General features: G+C 41.7%; 1 protein-coding gene across 1 annotated transcript; it reads left to right on the top strand.

Annotated features, from left to right (window-relative positions):
• Positions 1-1,047: 1,047 nt before the first annotated feature.
• rpf2 (ribosome production factor 2 homolog) lies at positions 1,048-18,356 on the top strand. The gene is made up of 10 exons (XM_034076617.1): positions 1,048-1,188; positions 3,310-3,442; positions 4,707-4,744; positions 5,280-5,319; positions 5,426-5,507; positions 5,769-5,845; positions 6,822-6,921; positions 7,001-7,103; positions 7,355-7,499; positions 17,907-18,356. The coding sequence occupies exons 1-10, from the start codon at positions 1,166-1,168 to the stop codon at positions 18,129-18,131; spliced, it is 966 nt and encodes a 321-aa protein (XP_033932508.1). The 5' UTR covers positions 1,048-1,165; the 3' UTR covers positions 18,132-18,356.

Raw genomic sequence — 18,356 nt, 5'->3', positions numbered from 1 at the left:
ACCTGCTGGACAGGGAAACAAAAGTGCATGCAAATCATAAAATCACAAGTCTCTCAGTTTGTATCAGACACACAGAGGCAAAGACATACATCCCACATCTCATCAATGTTTCAGTTCTGTAGTACGTCTAATATAAATATCCATCATTCATTTTACTGCAGATCCTTCGTGGAATTCTGTCATATATCTACAATGATTCCTGTGGTATGACGGATACTACTGTCACTTAATCCTAAATAGAAGGACACAGATTTACAATATAACTCAATCCAATCTTCCATTCATCCAAAAGTCTGTGAGAAATACACAACACATTAGAGTTTCTTCTAAAGGAACACCACCTACAATCTTACACAGTTAGTCCATTGCAAATAATATCTATTTTGTATTTGTTTTATTTAAGTATTGTCAGTTCTGCACAACCCTCTGGATATGTTTGCACATTTGTATCTACACAGTTTCCCCCTCCATAACAATACCGCAAATATTTTTATTTGATTATTTTGAGTAATTTGTCATAGTAAACTCTACGTTTTTTGGTATATCCAGATTTCATGTTAATAATGTTCTATATCTTAACATATATAAAAAATGTTGTTGTTTTTCTTACTTTTTATCTTCTTTGACCTGTGTTTATGTATGCACAATATACACCAAGGCAATTTCCTTGTAGCCTATGTGCAAACCTACTTGGCAATAAACCTGTTTCTGATTCTGATTAAGGACCTACCCTCCCCAACATGTTAGACAAATATGACATATTGGCGGTTAAATAAGCTTTTATGGAGTTACATTTTTTTGTATTCAATCAATACAGTCAGAATTCACAATTTTGCCCAACTTCCCCCTTTCTGCAGGGCCAATAGCGAGCAGATAAAACCTGACATATCTAAAGAGCATTTTGGAAGGTATAACAATTAGACAATTCCATAAACACACTCAAATCTATACAGACTGCTTTCATGCTGCTCAGCATTGCTCTTGTGTAAAGTCGGTAAAAACTAGGTGGCGCTAATTCACATGAAGCAGGAAACCAGCCGCTGTTCCATCAACGAAGAAGAAAACTCACAATGTTGTCTTCCTGTTTTCACTCACGTGGAAGAAGAGCCCCAGCGTAAGAGCTCGTGAAGCGTGTGTCCGGCAGAAACACGAGCAAAGACCGAAAATGACTCAGTTAGACGGTGTAATGTAAGTGTGACACTCTGAAATAACTCACCGTGTTCAGGTCTGTACTCTCTTCTTGCCCAGCACTCGAAAAAACTCACTTTGTTAAGACTGCTAACGCTAGCCTAGCATAGCTAGCACGTTGTTGCTAAACACGCACTGTAAAGCTGTAGTTACAGTCTGTCATAAACATGTGCTAACTATATGGCTAACATAACGCAGTCCAGGTGCATCACTGAACTGTTATATATTATTTTTTAGACTTTCAGCAACGACCATGGTCAGACTGAAACACAGTGCAAAGAAAGATATTATTTGTATTCTATTATAACAAATGTGTTTTTCGTCTCTATATTACGGTGGCCCTGAAGTGCATTTCACAAAACGCTACAACATTTCACAAAACACCACAGCATTTCACATTGGACGGAAAGGGTATTCCTTAGGGAGAACACTTCTTGTTTGTGATTGGACAGAGCCAGCTGTTAGCACACACTCAGAGCTCACAGCGCCTCATATCTGTTCAGAAACTGGACAAAAGTTAAACATGTACAAAACACAGACTGTCTATGTCATGGAGAATACAGTCGCTGCTTTATTTATGTCTGTATGGCGTTGTTGTGAGTGTGGACAGAGAAGCTACAGGTTAGTTTAGCCTGATGGATCCGATTCCGATAGGATTTACATGGAGATTTTTTTTTTTAACACCAAACAGAACCTGCATTTTAGCCATGCCTCATTTAGCTCTATTTGCTCTTTCCAGCCCTGTTTTTGCAGGGGGCTGATTCTGTGAGCTGCAGCTGACCACGCCCCCCTGCAGGAGAGGGGAGTTGCCAGTTACTTTGGCATCAGGGCAGTGATATCTAGATACTTTCCAAGGTTTGACAAAATGAATTGTGCTACTTTTAAAGCAAGCAACGATGTTTTCAAATCTGTAATCAAAAAGCTCCTCAAAAACGCTATCGAAGCAGTTCCTGCCGTTGCTACGTTAGTTCAAACAGCAACAACGGACTATTTTTCTTAGCGGATGCATATCAATTTAAATCAATACAACTATTTTTTAAATCAATAAAATCATTTTCTAAATCCATAAAAGCATTTCAATTCATCTTGGGAGTCATGTCGTTACTTTGTTGAGAATGTGGCCGTGTAATAAGCGGTTGGCTCCTGATCAGCCTGTCGGTGTTCTTTTCCCCATACTGACCGCGTCGCTGCACATTATCCCTTACATGTGGTTATATAGTCATTATTCATTTGTTTTAAAGCAGGAGGCGTTATGCTTGCCTCAGGGAGGGAGAAAAAGAGCCACAGCGGAGAATAAACAGAAGGGCAACCATGCAAGGGAAGTCTTCTTCGCTGCTTTTGTGGCAGACTACAGCGCCACTTACAGGCCTGGCATATGTACTACAGCATCGCCAGCGCTTTCGAGCAACAATGGCCGGCCGTGGCCCAACCTCTCCCTGATAGGTGGAGAATTGACCAATAGCCGTGGCACCACCGTCCTGACGTCAGGAGTCAGGACAGTGTTCAAATCTGGATCAGTCTGTATCAGATCCGTTGCAGCCCCTTTTTTTTTAGAGATTTGGGTATGGAGGAAAAGAGAGGGTTGTGTTTTCTGACACTTGGTGAGTTCCCTGACACACCGGGGACACATGTTCATGTATAAAAGATGTACAAGAGTGCATTTTGCATGATAGGTCCCCTTTAAGCTGCTATGGCACATACTGTAACAATGTACATTTCCCAGCAGTGGGACTAATACAGGATTTCTGATGATAAGGGTTAGGATATATTAGGGATGTAAATATATTTAATTTATACTTCTAATTCTATAATTGTATGTAGCTGTTTATGTGTACTTCATAGTGGATGAACTCTAGTGACTTTTAGTGGTACGGTAAGTTTGTCTTCCTATTCCTGCCTGTTGGTGTCAGCTGATAATACAATACATATACAATTGGACGGATGAAACCCTCTTTAATGTCACACATACAGCACACACAGTGAAATGTGACCTGCTTTTAACCCATCCTAGTAGTAGAAGCAGTGGGTAGCTATTGTACAGCGCCCGGGGAGCAATGGGACTGAGAGGGAAGGGGAATGGCACATATTTGTTTCTAAATCCTGTGGCATCTTTTTCCTCAGAAAACCTAAAACAAAGCGCTCCAAGCGCTTCCTAGACAGAAGAGCGCCCAAGCTGACTGAGGATGTAAAGACCACCATGATTATGAAAGGGGGCAACGCCAGTCAGACCGTCACCCAGGCCCTCAAGGACATAGTGAGTAACCTGATGATGAAAGACATGTATTTCACACAGTTGCATGCGCTTTTCTCAGTGTCCATTTCCAGATTATTGTACACATGACAACATCACACTGTTCTCCTTCTGTTACACTTTTGAAAGTAGCTCAATGTTTTTTTAACATTCTAAAGTAAAATGCTTCAATCTGGTGCACTTTGAGCAGAATGACTAGATCTAGGGCAGGGGTTCTCAAAGTGCGGCCCGCGGGCCAATGGCGGCCCTCGGAAATGTTTCTGGCGGCCCGCGATAGTTAATGTGACACGCTGAAATGCATGCGTTATATTTTAATCCTCCATGGTTGTATCTAGTAAGAATTAGAATGGAAAAACTGCGCCCCCTGGGTTGTCATTTCTAAATTATGAATGACAGCTTGTGGAAAGTTTGCTAGACTACTGGTTGCATGGCAACTAGGCATCTCGCGAGTTGCGGTAATTGGTTAGTACAATAAAGAAAGGATTTGTTTTGGAATTATTTTGTGTTCCGTTTTTTCTTGGGCGGTCCTCAATCTAATATTGGGTACCTAAATTGGCCCTCACTCATCAAAACTTTGAGAACCCCTGATCTAGGGGGTACAACTCTAAAACACCCATATGAAAAAGATCGGGATGAAAAGGGTGTTACATTTACTTAATTATGAATGTTGTTACATCAAGGCCGAACATTAGGATGAGCCCCAACGGTCAAAACATATTTTTCCCCCTCCCAGAGCTGCCAGCGCAGCGCCCCCCCAGATCTAGCGCCCTAGGCGAACATCTACGCTCAAAATCGGCCCTGCCTAGTACATACTACATACAGTGGCAATGTCTCAAGATTTAGCAAAAATACACCTTTATTGAACATACAGTAACACAAATACTACAAATCCACAAAACAAATAATCAAAAATGAAAAAGGGTCGCCACTTATTACTATTTGAATAATAAAATAAGATGCAGCGTGCATCTTTCAGCAGCGATGCTGCACCGCCACTATTTGTATATAGGGGAAACACTGGGGACTTATTCCAGTGTGAACGTGATTTACTAGATAGTTCCAGGAAATATAAGTTCCGGGAACGATTCCTGGGAAAGGTACTTGGTGTGTAAGCGCCTATTGTATTGTATTGTATTGTTATGTGAGTAAGAACTACCCCACGGCTGTGAAGTAAAGACATTTGATTATAGAGGAAGGTTCACCTGGACAGGGTGAAAGCTGCTGCCTCACTAGCAGGATTATAAATTCACCATGTTTCTTCCTGCAGTACTCTCTGAAGAAGCCCAATGCCGTGCTGTACAAGAAGTAAGTGAAATTACCACAGTAACAGTATATCATTATATTTGTATTTTCAAGTAATCTACCAGTTAAATTATCACGATCAACGAGCATTTAAAGAACTTAAATCATTTCTCATTTACTTGTATGGGCCCACAATCTATATTCCTGGTACTAATTCCACGGAGAACGAGAGACAGACACTGCCCTAACCACTTCTCTGAATTGAGCAGGATTCCTGGTGTCTTCTAACGTCCTTTTTTAAGATGAACTATAAAACGGTGTCTATTTGCTGTAGTGATTACATTATACAGCAGAATCACTGCTGAATTGAACATAAAACAAAGCATACATTTACACTAAATTGTCTTTAGTGAAAAGAAAAGTGTTTAAATCAATACAATAATGTTCTATGGCAAAGAGGAATAAAGCCTCTAAATGATGCACACTAAGGAATCAAAACGTCCGTCATCAGGCAGGTCAGACTGAACCTTTGATGCCGGGGAGGGTTAGGAAACATGTTAACTAGCTGCCGTCTATGAAATCTGTATTTGCTTTTCAGGAAGAACATAACACGGCCATTTGAGGACTCAACATCGCTGGTAAGTATAAACAAAAGAGGGAACTCTCCCAATGCTTTATTACAATTAAAACATTCATGTTTTCCAGTGTATTTACTAATCATTATTGTCATTTGAACTCCATCAGGAATTTTTCTCTAAGAAGACAGACTGTTCTCTGTTTCTATTTGGCTCCCACAACAAGAAACGACCCAACAACCTTATATTTGGTAAACTCTCTCTTCCTATCTTCCTACATCACTCACACAAATCTTTGCTTTCACATGTCACATGTCTAAATGTATTTCTTTTCTGTAATATTGAAAAATGATCACATGCTGATTGTAAGGTACCAGCCTACTGTTAACATAATCTTATTATACAAATATGTAACACAGGAGATGGATACCTATAAAGTATTCACGCTTTCTTTCAGAATGTTCATCTTTGAAGCAGTGCATGCTGGATGATGTATGTGTCATTGTTCGCAGGTCGCATGTTTGACTTTCACGTGCTGGATATGGTTGAACTTGGAGTTGAGAAGTACGTTGCTCTGAGTGAGATCAAGGTAAGCTCGGTGTCAGTAACCTGTGTGTTCTGTCTGTCACACTGGGATGAAGCGTCAATGCAAGTGTATGCCCCGTTTAACCTTTCATTTTTAGCCTGTTATGTCGTTACCTACGGCTTTGGTCATATGCAACTCTCAATGCCATATTCATAAAAGGTCACCTATGTGTTATACATAAATGTGTTAAGTGTGTTAAGAGTTGAACATCTCTCATTCAAATAATGAGAGAACACGTTTTAGTGCGGTGGGTTTTCATCTGAACTCAATAAGAACAGTCCTTTCTTTCAAGGGGTGCTTTGCCCTCAAAATATGAAGCTTTTGAAAACCCCTTACCCATAATGGGGGCTCAGTAATGGCATTATCTTATGTGACACATTTTGCCTTATATTTGGAAAATGATAACCAATATATAATTAAAAAAGCTAAGAATCACCCTTTTCCAATGAGTGTGAATGGGCGCATCATGTAATGTGTGGTGACTATTGCCACTCAATATCACCGAGGGATTGCTGAACAAATTATTGCTTTTTTAATACCATTTAAGCGTCTTTGAGCATTAGGAAAAGCACTATACAAACCCATGTATTATACTATGGAACTCACTGCCCAAACCCATCGGAGACTCTTCCTCCCTCACCGCATTCAAAAAATCACTCAAAACCCACCTGTTCAACAATGTATTCAAACTGACCCCCCCCCCCCTCTTTTCTGTTTTTGTATTTCTCTTTTGTTTTTGTTGTTGATTTAGTCTCAGTCAAAGCGTCTTTGAGTTTGTAGAAAAGCGCCATAAGTATGTGATATTGTTGTTATTATCTGTGTCGCTCAATTATTGACTAAAGACCGAACCTTTTTCCAGAGGTGTGATGACATCGCAGTCGCAGTCACATACCACAAATGTAATCATTATCTTCTGTGCAGTTTTTTTAATGTTTGAGAGTAAACTGGTGATTCCACCCTGTATCTGTTTCTATTGCAGAACAGTAAATGTCCTGAGGGGACCAAACCGATGCTAGTGTTTGCAGGCGAGGCTTTTGATACAGACAACGAACACAAACGTCTGAAGAGTCTGCTCATAGGTAAACAATTATAATATTCAGAGAATGCATCTCTTAGAAAATGTTTTTTGTGCTAATATCAGTTATGTCCACCTCTCAGACTTCTTCAGAGGTCCCACTGCGTCCGCTGTGCGACTGGCAGGGTTGGAACACGTCCTGCACTTCACAGCCCTGGATGGGAAGATCTATATGCGCAGCTATAGGTAAAATAGATGTGCTCAAAAGTTGTCAAGAAAATACGGTCTGGGTGTCGACTGTATGATGTTCATGTCTGATATTGAATAGATGGTTTATAAAAAAAAAAAGTTCTGGGTGAAAAATATATAATGGAGAATTGTCTAACCCTCCTTTAGACCATTCTGTATGAAAATCGAACCTTGGTAAAGCAGGCAGCGCCATGTTTCTTTCTGCAACACACCTCCTACGACGGAGATGTTAATGTTTGTCATTGCAGGTGTATGTTGAAGAAGTCTGGGTGCCGCACGCCGCGGATAGAGCTGGAGGAGATGGGGCCATCATTTGACCTGGTCTTAAGAAGAACACATCTGGCTTCAGATGACCTGTACAAGTTGGCTCACAGGAAGCCCAAAGCTCTGAAGGTAACAATCACCGTTCTCCAAGCTTTGACAGGAGATGGAAAGGAAAGCAGGGGCTTTTCTTGTCTATGGTTGTGTTTGCCTAATCATAATCAAATGAATGGCCCCATGAGGCTGCTCATGTACTGCTTACTCTTCACTGCACGGTACCACTGTGCTCCACTCGGCTCGCCTCCTGTACAAAGCACTTTTCAGGATGTAGTTTTCCAACACACTTCTGACTTTTTATGGTTAACATGGTTACAAATTGTAACCAGCTATAAATATATATCTGGGTGAAATCATTTAAAAATATGTAATCACAATTCATTATTGTAGTTCCAGTAATCCAAGATTCGGCTCACAGATAGCAAATAAGCATGACTCGGACAAGATACGTCTTAGGAGAGTTTGCTTTTACTTCAACAAAAAGGTATCAAATACAAACACGTATTTCCTCAGGTCAAAAACTATGTTGCTCTGTGCTTCTTTCTCCTTCTCACACAATCACCAGCAGTCGGCTATAACGTCTCGTAATCACGTACAGCTGCGGTCGTCTATGCTGTCAATTTCACACGGCTGGTTCAAATAAATGATATAATAGCACTAATAACAAGATTATAATATTCAAATATACATTTTAACATATGGCTCCTACATTTCTGGCCCCTAATTGGCTAGGCGGGGAGCACACCAATTACTAAAATACACTTAAATAGGACCATATAATCTAAACATAATTAAGCAACTGTAAGAACTTATATTCTTTTACTGGAAGTCCGTTTTTGTTTTCAATATACTTCAGTACAGTAGCACTGTCCTTCTCAACATGCAGAATTCCTGGGTGTCTTAGGGAGCAGGCTTGACAGGTCATCCTTTTATTGCAGTTTCTGCTAAGGTGTCCCTGTGTAAGACATCCAAAACAGAGGCCTTTAGCTTTCAGAAACTCAATCCTGTCTTTCGGTTGTTGCTCTTTGATGCTTCTGCAGGAATCGAGTGTGTGGTCTCTATGGCAGAACAAACAGGGTTTTTGAAAGGCATTGACAGGATTTGTAGCTGAGGAGCTGTACTTTAAGTTTGAGGGCGGTGTTTTCTCTTCACTCATTGGAGCGACAGCTGTGGCAAAACTGCTTCCCCTTTGCCAGCCTGACTTCCATGCTTTAGAGTCCGTGGCCGTAGCTTTTACTTTTCCCTCCGTAGTTGTCCTAGTATCATGCATGCTTCCAAAGAGGGGGTCATTAGCCATTTGTGATTGTCTGTATATATATATATGTCACTAGGTCTGTAAACCTTGCTCTTCGTCCCTTTTTCTTTTGAACCTCGAAAGCAGCACTCCATCTTTCTTTCACCTTGTATGGGAGCTTTGAGGCGACGACTCTCATGTTAGTTGGATTGTTCATTTCGTCCATATACTCTATGTCCTCCATGGCATTACGGCACGTAATCAGGAAAAGGGCATAGGCATTCAGAGCTTTGCCGTCTTCAGATCTGATCTGTGGTCACTTTAGAGCTTTATCCATATTGGCGGTAACAATCTTAAGTTCATCACCATAATGTTTCTGGAGTAGATCCCTGGCTTCTTTGTAGCCTCTCTGTGATGCCATGTGCTCACAACTGCGGACGAGCTCTTGAGGTTCCCCTCCGGTGAACTGTTCCAAGTAGTACAATTTATCGCTGCTGCTCTCTGCCTTGCTGTTGAAGGCTCTTATAGGCAAGGCAAGGCAAGTTTATTTATATAGCACTTTTCAACACAAGGCAATTCAAAGTGCTTTACAAAAAATGAAAGACATTAAGAAAATGGCATTTCAAATCAGTCATTAAAAAGAAAAGCTAATAAAATAAATATTAAAAGAAAAAATACATGGATAAAAGTTACAGTGCAGTCTAAGATATGAATAGTTCAATTAAAAGCAGCGACAAAAAGAAAAGTCTTCTTGCTGGATTTAAAAGTAGTAAGAGTTGCAGCGGACCTGCAGGTTTCTGGGAGTTTGTTCCAGATATTTGGAGCATAATAACTGAACGCTGCTTTACCATGTTTAGTTCTGACTCTGGGACAGAAAGCTGACCAGTCCCTGAAGACCTGAGAGATCTGGATGGTTCATAGTTTAGCAGGAGGTCAGAAATGTATTTTGGGTCTAAACCATTCAGTGCTTTATAAACCAGCAGCAGTATTTTGAAATGTATTCTTTGACACACAGGAAGCCAGTGTAAAGACTTCAGAACAGGAGTGATGTGATCCACTTTCTTAGTGTTAGTGAGGACTCGAGCAGCGGCGTTCTGAATCAGCTGCAGCTTTCTAATAGATTTTTTAGTGAGACCTGTGAAGACACCATTGCAGTAGTCGAGTCTACTGAAGATAACAGCATGGACAAGTTTTTCCAAATCCTGCTGTGACATTAGTCTTTTAATCCTAGATATGTTCTTTAGGTGATAGTAGGCTGATTTAGTAACTGTTTTAATGTGACTGTTGAAACTCAGGTCAGAGTCCATGACTACACCTAGATTTCTGGCTTTATCTGTTGTTTTGAACATTGCAGACTGAAGCTCAGCGCTAACTTTTATACGTTCTGCCTTGGCTCCAAAAACCATTACCTCAGTTTTATCTTTGTTTAATTGGAGAAAGTTCTGACACATCCAGTCATTGATTTGTTCAATGCACTTACTCAGTGTTTGAATTGGAGCATAGTCTCCTGGTGAAATTGTTACGTACATTTGTGTGTCATCCGCATAGCTATGATAACTTATTTTGTTGTTCTTCATTATCTGAGCCAGTGGTAGCATGTAGACGTTAAAGAGAAGAGGCCCCAAGATGGAGCCTTGAGGTACCCCACATGTCATATTTGTCAACTCAGATGTGTATTTACCTATAGAAACAAAGTTGTTTCTGTCCTTTAAGTAGGATTCAAACCAATTTAGAACTGTTTCCGAAAGTCCCACCCAGTTTTCCAGTCGGTCTAGTAATATGCTGTGGTCAACAGTGTCAAACGCAGCACTGAGATCTAATAATACTAACACTGAAGTTCTGCCACTGTCTGTGTTTAAGTGGATGTCATTAAAGACCTTTACAAGAGCAGTCTCAGTGCTGTAGTTTGGACGAAAGCCTGACTGGAACACATCGAAACAACTATTTAAATGCAAGAAATTACTCAACTGTTGAAAAACAACTTTTTCAATGATTTTACCTAGAAATGGGAGGTTTGATATGGGCCTGTAATTGTTCATTACTGAAGCATCTAGATTATTCTTTTTTAAGAGCGGTTTAATGACTGCAGTTTTCAGGGTGAAGGAGGCAAAATCATTGCACGCCCTGGTGGATAGAAATTCAGGGGCTACTGACACTGGGGGGTTAGTTAGTCTGTCGACGGTAGCAAACAAGGCACGTGCGTTGTTTTTGGTTTTGGTAATGATGTCAGAGAAGAACGATTTTCGTGCGTTTTTCAATTCCAAATTATAAAGGCCAAGTCTCTCTTTATAGATTTCAAAGTGAACCTGGAGATTTGCTTTTCGCCACCTGCGTTCAGCTTTTCGACATTCTCTTTTTTCTGTTCTCACGGTCATGGCCTTTCTCCATGGAGATATGTTCTTGCCAGACACTTCCTTTACCTTAATTGGAGCAATGGCATCTATAACATTTTTAATTTTTGAATTAAAATGATCTACTAGCTCATTTACTGAGATGTTAGCAGGGGCAAGTGTGGAAGAAAAATTCTGAGTAAACATTTCCCTAGTATTTTCAGTTAAATATCGCTTTATGGTTACCTCTTTTTGAATATTTTTGTGAACAGAAATAGAGCTCTCAAAGAAAACACAGGAATGGTCAGAGAGTGCAACATCAGTCACCACAACCTTAGAGATATTCAGACCCTTTGAGATAATTAAGTCCAGAGTGTGCCCCTTATTGTGCGTGGTCTCCGTCACATGCTGAGTCAGTCCATAGCTATCAAGAACACAAAACAGTTCTTTAGCCCCTCTGTCCTGGGGGTTGTCAACATGGATGTTAAAATCACCAACAATGACTAGACGGTCAAAGTCAATACACACTATAGACAGCAGTTCAGTAAAGTCATCAAAAAAGCTTGCACAGTATTTGGGTGGTCTATAGATATTTAGGAACAGTGCTCGAGAGGAGCATTTCAGCTGAAGGGCCACATATTCAAAAGAAGCAAAGTTTCCATACGATGTCTTCCTACTAGTGTTGCACGGTGTACCGATACTTGAAAGGTACCGCGATACTCTGCCGTTAAAAACGGTACGATTCCTCCGTTTCATTAGTATCGGTACTTTAAGAATGACGGGGAAAAGTACTCCCGTGAAAAAGCGCCGTTTTAATAAGAGCCGTGTGTGTTCAGCGCTCTGCTTCCACTCGCTGCACTGCAGCCGTGCCTGCAGTCCCGCTCCTCTCAAGCACGCTCTAAGTCCCTCCCCTCTCTCGTGCACGCGGCCACGCGCTAGCTGCCAGAGCATGTGAGAAAACTAGAAGCATGGCTGAAAGAGGGATTGAAACTGCCGCTGCGCCTCGGCTTGTTGACAAAAAAGACGCCAGAAGTCTGTGAACGAGCCAGAAGTCAGGTGTTCAGAGCAGAGCTCCCTGTCGGAGCGGCAGAGCATGATGTGCACTGAAAAGTTTTTCTGTCGCAATATTATCGTTGAGCAAACTTAACTAGCAAACTAGCATCACTATCTGCTAACGTTAGCTTTAGCCTTCGTTTTCTATTAGTTTTTTTCATAGGGTATAAACGGAGGTGGTATAAATATATATCTTGTACTTGAGTAAAAGTAGAAGTACCAGAATGTAGGAACAATCCTGCATTCAAAATGATCCTCAAATAAAAGTACAAAAGTATTATCATCAAAATATAGTTAAAGTAGCGACAGTAAAAGTATAAGTACTCAGGTCTTGTACTAGAAGCACCAGAGTGTAGGAATACTCTGTTACAGTAAAAGTAAAAAGTAGCGACAGTAAAAGTAGTCGTTGTGCAGATTGGTCCATTTCAGAATAATATATATGATGTTTTATAATGATTGATCATGAAAGTGTTCTCAAAGCTGGTGAAGGTGCAGCTAGTCTGAAGTACTTTGTAGACTGCAGGGTAGCTGGTGGATTTACTCCAGGTGGAACTAAAGTCTGATTCAACACTTGGTTATATTTCACATCATTTGTCCACATCTAAAGTAACTAAAGGTATTAAATACATGTAGTGGAGTAAAAGTACACCATGTACCTCTGAACTGTAGTGGATTTGAAGTACACCATGTACCTCTGATCTGTAGTGGATTAGAAGTACACCATGTACCTCTGAACTGTAGTGGATTAGAAGTACAAAGTAGCAAAAGAAACATTGAAATACTTAAATAAAGTACAAGTATCTCAAAATTGTACCCAAGTAGTACTTGAGTTTATGAACTTAGTTACTTTACACCATTGACCATAAAGATAGAAAGACTAAGCCTTGCACAGAGGCATGAAAATACATTTTCAAAATGCTCAACAGTGCTGCCAAAATGTTAAACTCACTGCTACACAATTAAAATAAATGCTTTTATATATATTTATATTAGATGTGACTCTTTGGCGTTTCTGTTATTATTACCTGCTGCTTTAGTTGTTCTGACTGCTAAAATCATCTGTTATTCCTAATTTTAAAGCCGATATTCCGTGGGTCGGGGGCTCGGATCCTTGTCACCTTTTTCATACCTGATGAGTTTGCATCCCTGATTATATTTAAGACTGTTTCCCTTTTTTTAAGAAAAGTATCGAAAAATAATCGGAATCGCAATTCTTGACTTGGTATCGGTATCGAAACCAAAATGTTGGTATCGTGACAACACTACTTCCTACATTGAATGGAATCATTGAACAGAATAGCAACTCCACCCCCTTTCTTATGCATTCTTTCCTGAATCATAAAACTAAAGTTGGGAGGGGTTGATTCGATAAGAACAGCTGCACTGTATTTTGTTCAATCCAAGTTTCTGTTAAAAACATAAAATCGAGATTGTGCTCAGTGATAAAATCATTGATTAAAAATGTTTTCCCTGCCAAAGACCTGACATTTAATAAAGCTAGTTTAAGTTTGTTAAACACACTATCAGTCACACTTGTTGTGACAAGCTGTGGCTGACATGGAATCACTGCTAAATTAGATAAACTCACACAAACGTTTGAGCGCTTCCTGTATCTAAGCTGATTCACCGCTCTCAATCTATTACCTATCAACACAGATATCGGCAAAGCTACAGGCAGGCAGGGCCCCGGCATGTCCTGGAAAGAGTTGAGAGTACCATACGCCCTTGAGCCTGGACCCAGCACATATCAGTTTGCAGCGTTTTGTACACACACATCCCTATCAGGCTTTGAAGGGGAGGGAGGACCCACCACCCTGCTCCTCTCATCATAGGAGGGCAGGGTGAGGGCTACACTGTAGAAAGGGGGGGGTTTGGAAATCTGCTTTCATCTTCCTGGTATTGTTTTGGTTTGGATGATTGTGGTAGGCATGGTGATGAAGCCGGGGGAGATAGTGCGCATCTCTGCTTCGGTGATTTTGGTGGGCGTCGTTGAGGAGCGGGGGTAAAGGACATGCTGCCAACCCTGCGTGTCGCCTTCATGCGGTCATCGAACTCCAGGGGGGAGGGCGAGGGTGAAAGGGTGAACGGAGAGTAGAGAGAGCTGTGGGGTGAAGGAAGAGTATCCTCAAAGGCGTTGACAGGGGGGGTGACGGGCAGTGGAGACTCCTCCATGTGTTTCATAGGTCTCCCATAATCAGAACATTCCTCAGGCGGGTGCAGTGATATTTCTTCAAGGTTTTCTGCGCGATGTGTTGTGTCTTTCTCTTGTTTTGATTCCTCTTGCCGCTTGTCCTTGGCAGAGGGAACAGATTGATGACGCAGGCAGTTGAATATGTTAGAGATAAACAATTTCACCCCTGACTTGTTCAGGCAAACTCCATTTGCCTTGAAAAGATGTCTCCGATCGCAGAAAAAGTTAAAATTGTCAATAAAATGGACAGAATGGTCAGTACAGGCAGTTGAAAGCCAGGTGTTCAGTGCAAACAGTCTGCTGAATCTCTCCACTCCTCTTCTGACTGGCGGTAGAGGGTCACTGATGAACACCTCTGCATTTAGAGAGCTGGCAGTTTCCAACAGACATTTAAAGTCTTCTTTCAGCACTTCTGACTCTTGTTTCACAACATCATTTGTTCCAATGTGTAGTACCACATTCTTCACAGTCGGATGTTCTGCCCCAATATGCAGGATCTTCTCAGCCAAGTCAGAGACCACATCCTGGGGAAAACAGAGTACTTTGATGTTGTTCTTACTACACAGACCTTTTACATCTCTTACAGCAGAGTCACCCACAATCAGAGTTTCAGGCCCAGTCGTTAGCTTTCCCTCTAGCCTTTTACTTTTGGAGTAGCTATTGGTCCTTACCCTGCTGTGTGAAGATGACGGGTTATCAGGTCATCAGAAAGAGATCTCCGGCTCTCGGTCAGCGGAGCGTATCTGTTCTGGATTGGCACACTTGGTGGTTTAGGAGGATTTGTTGTAGTTCTCCCTTTAGCAGCTGTCCACTGCTGTTTCCTAGTAGGAACAGGGGTTGAAGAGGCGCTCTTCCTGGGTGATAACAATGCAGGCCAGCCGGTCGATCACAGATTTCAGAGCGCTGGGCTCTGCCTGTTATCCGTCCTCCCAAATCCCATGGAAATGATTTACTCTTAGGCTTTGCACCCAGAGAGTTCCAGGGAGGACTACCACGTAGATTTATTACCCGGTACACAGCCCTCCTGTTCCTTGGAATCCTTGTAGCTGCTAACTAGCTGTGAGTTAGCATACCTTATTTTGCAACACTGGTAAAGTGGTGTCATTCCCACGACATAGTCCATTCACTTCCACGTTAACTTCCAACCGTTGCATTTTCATTTCCAACACAGCCATCTTCTGTATAAGTTTGTGGAAGTCATCTGTAGAGAACGGAGGCATTTTGCTACCAACTAGCTTAAGCTAAATAGCATGCAGTAGCCTACCAGGCTTTAGCTGTTGCTAGGCCACGCTACTGTAAGACTGAGGTCGTCGTAAAAATGTTGAAATATGGCTGAAACCCTCCGTCTATTTACGAAGATGAACTGTCCCAGTGATAAGTTAATGTCCTGGAGCCGCTGCTCGAAGTTTTCAGAGAATAAGAATAGGAAAGTCAGCATAAAAAGTAAGCAGAGGCAAGAGCAAGCAGAACAGCGTCTGCACTGTAAGAAAGATAAGCAAGGCACTTGTAGGTGAGCGGGTCTCCCTTGAACACAGGCAAGTCTCGTTTAGGAAGATAAGACGGGTTGTGCGGCCTTACCAGCATCTCTGTAATCTGACTTTGACACTGCATCACATCGTAGCTGTCCCTCTGCTCTCCTCTACGGTGACCTTCTCTGGGGTCCGGATCAGAAGCTCCATCCTGCGTGTCCCTCCACCTGCTTGACTCTGTTGGGCGTGGCATGACAGTTCCTTTTAGCAGGTGTGCTGAGGCAAGTTTCTCACCGTATTTAGCTGGTTTTGAAGCAGTTCTGGATCCGGTGCCAGATGTCTCTGACTTGCCATGACGTTGGCTGCGTTTGAGGTAGCTGCTCATACCATCCTGCTGGTCTTCATACCCGTCAAGCACCTTTAACTTTGCATCTCATTCAGCTACAGCTGCATCCATCTCTAATTGTTCTCTTTGAGCTGCTGGAGCTGCTTTTCTTGCTGCTCTATTAGAGAGGCTTCTTCTTCTTCCTCAAGAGCCTGCTTCTTCTTTAAGGATGCTGCTCGAGCTAGCTGTACTGCCTTTTCAGCCGCCGCCCTCCTGCGAGCAGAAGAAACACTAGAGGAAGCCATTGTATGGTTACTGGCTCTGGAGGCGCTGTCTTCAGGCCTGGTATCATCTACTTCAGACGAGCAGGCTTCCTCTTCATGGTCCTCCTTTGTGTCTTCGCGTACTCCTTTAATCCATTCTTTAGTTATGCCTACAAACTGTTCAATGTTTGCTGACTTGGGATTAAACCAGTGTAGCTGATCTTCAGACGCCTTCTCTTCAGCTAAGAGAGTTACAAACTCCTTGTTAATGTCATTAAACTCTCCATATAATTTAGCAAAGTCATTCAGAATTTCTTCTTCCACTTTATCCACATTGCTAACATATTCTTTAAGACGTTTCAGCTCATTAACCTTCTTGGTGAGCTGGCCCAGCTTCGCTCTCCTTAATCCATTTAGCCTGTGGAGCCTCTCCTCTTTGGCCTTTTCCGTGGGCTTTGGCTCCCTCTTGTGGCTCCTTTCGGTTAGTTCTTCCATGGCTCTTTCAAATTAAACTTACTACAGTGCTTAAACTCAACTAAAGGTGTCCAACAAAAACGCTTGGTTTTTATAGAAAATGTCTTTGTTGCACCGTCTTTCTTAAAGAACAACTTATTTAAATGTCTTTTACAAACGAAAAGGTAATCAGCTGATCCATTCAGACTCCCTCTTCTGTCATATCGATCTCCCATCCGTCTTCAAACATTAACATAACAACAGGCCACTTCACCGTCTTTTGTTCCTCGGATGTCCCACTTAATGCGCCGATCTCCGTGTGTGGAAGAGCAGTCTTTATCTTCACCTTTCATGCGACTCCGTCACTGGAATCCCTCCTTCATAGCTCGGCTTCTCCAGAGCGTAGTTTTTGACAAATGTAGTTCCGGTAATCCAAGATTCGGCGCACAGATAGCAAATAAGCATGACTCGGACAAGATACGTCTTAGGAGAGTTTGCTTTTTACTTCAACAAAAAGGTATCAAATACAAACACGTATTTCCTCAGGTCAAAAGCTATGTTGCTCTGTGCTTCTTTCTCCTTCTCACACAATCACCAGCCGTCGGCTATAACGTCTCGTAATCACGTACAGCTGCGGTCGTTGATGCCGTCAATTTCACACAGCTGGTTCAAATTAGTGATATGATAGCACTAATAACAAGATTATAATATTCAAATATACATTTTAACATATGGCTCCTACAATTATAGTTCGCTATGATTTCCACATTTCCTGAAGTAAAACAAAATAAGAGCGAGTGGAGACAACACGGCATTAGATCCTGACTCGGTGTGCATTGAAAATGATTGTCCTGATGATGGCACCAGAGGGAAGATCACATTGTTGCCTGGCTTTGTCGAACTGTTAACATTCTCATTTTAAATGAAAATAATGAAACTTAAGTGTTATTTTGAAAGACCTGACATATTGGAGGTCTCTGTTGGTATTCTCGGCCTTTACCTTCTCGCAGGGGATTTTTTTTTCTCAAGAATGTTTCCCAAGAACTTGAGATATTCAAACCTTTATGGCCACAGTTAGACTGGGAGGTTCTCTCACTGGAAACAGAACACGCAGGGCGTATTAGTCAACTGACATGTTTATGCTTCTCTTTATCACCGTTACAGGCCAAGAAGAAGAAGAACATTTCCCATAATGTCTTTGGCACCAAGTTTGGCCGGGTCCACATGCAGAAGCAGGATCTGGCCAAGCTGCAGACCCGTAAGATGAAAGGCCTGAGGAAGAGGAGGGGGGACGTGGTCGCTGAAGACCAGGACGCACAGGCACCCAAAGTGGTTAAAGTGGACAGCAGCGCTGCAGAAGCTCCCGTTCATCAGACTGACATGTGCTGATCCTCCGAGGCAGAGGGCTACACATCTATTAAACCTGCCACTATTGTTTTACTCTGTTTGACTCCTTTGTCTTGAGCATCATGACTGTGTTGTCTCAGTTCAGGACTTGGGTTTTGTGGAAGTCGGCCTTAAACTGGCTGAAGTTCCTTCTGTAACTTGTAAAGAGTTTGTAAAATGGGATTTTACTAGCAGCTTTAAAACAAATAAAAGTCTCTAACCTGTCAA

The sequence above is a fragment of the Pseudochaenichthys georgianus genome, chromosome 24 (assembly GCF_902827115.2).
Source record: "Pseudochaenichthys georgianus chromosome 24, fPseGeo1.2, whole genome shotgun sequence".
NCBI classification, from domain to species: Eukaryota; Metazoa; Chordata; class Actinopteri; order Perciformes; family Channichthyidae; genus Pseudochaenichthys; species Pseudochaenichthys georgianus.
Note: the sequence above shows the minus strand (reverse complement) of the source record. Positions and strands in the feature narration are given on the sequence as shown.

Excerpts from the sequence above, each read along its gene's own strand:
- rpf2 (XM_034076617.1), top strand. The coding sequence starts at position 1,166 with ATGACTCAGTTAGACGGTGTAAT. Across the intron at positions 5,508-5,768 it reads ACCCAACAACCTTATATTTG|GTCGCATGTTTGACTTTCAC; the intron begins GTAAACTCTCTC and ends CATTGTTCGCAG. Across the intron at positions 5,846-6,821 it reads TTGCTCTGAGTGAGATCAAG|AACAGTAAATGTCCTGAGGG; the intron begins GTAAGCTCGGTG and ends TTTCTATTGCAG.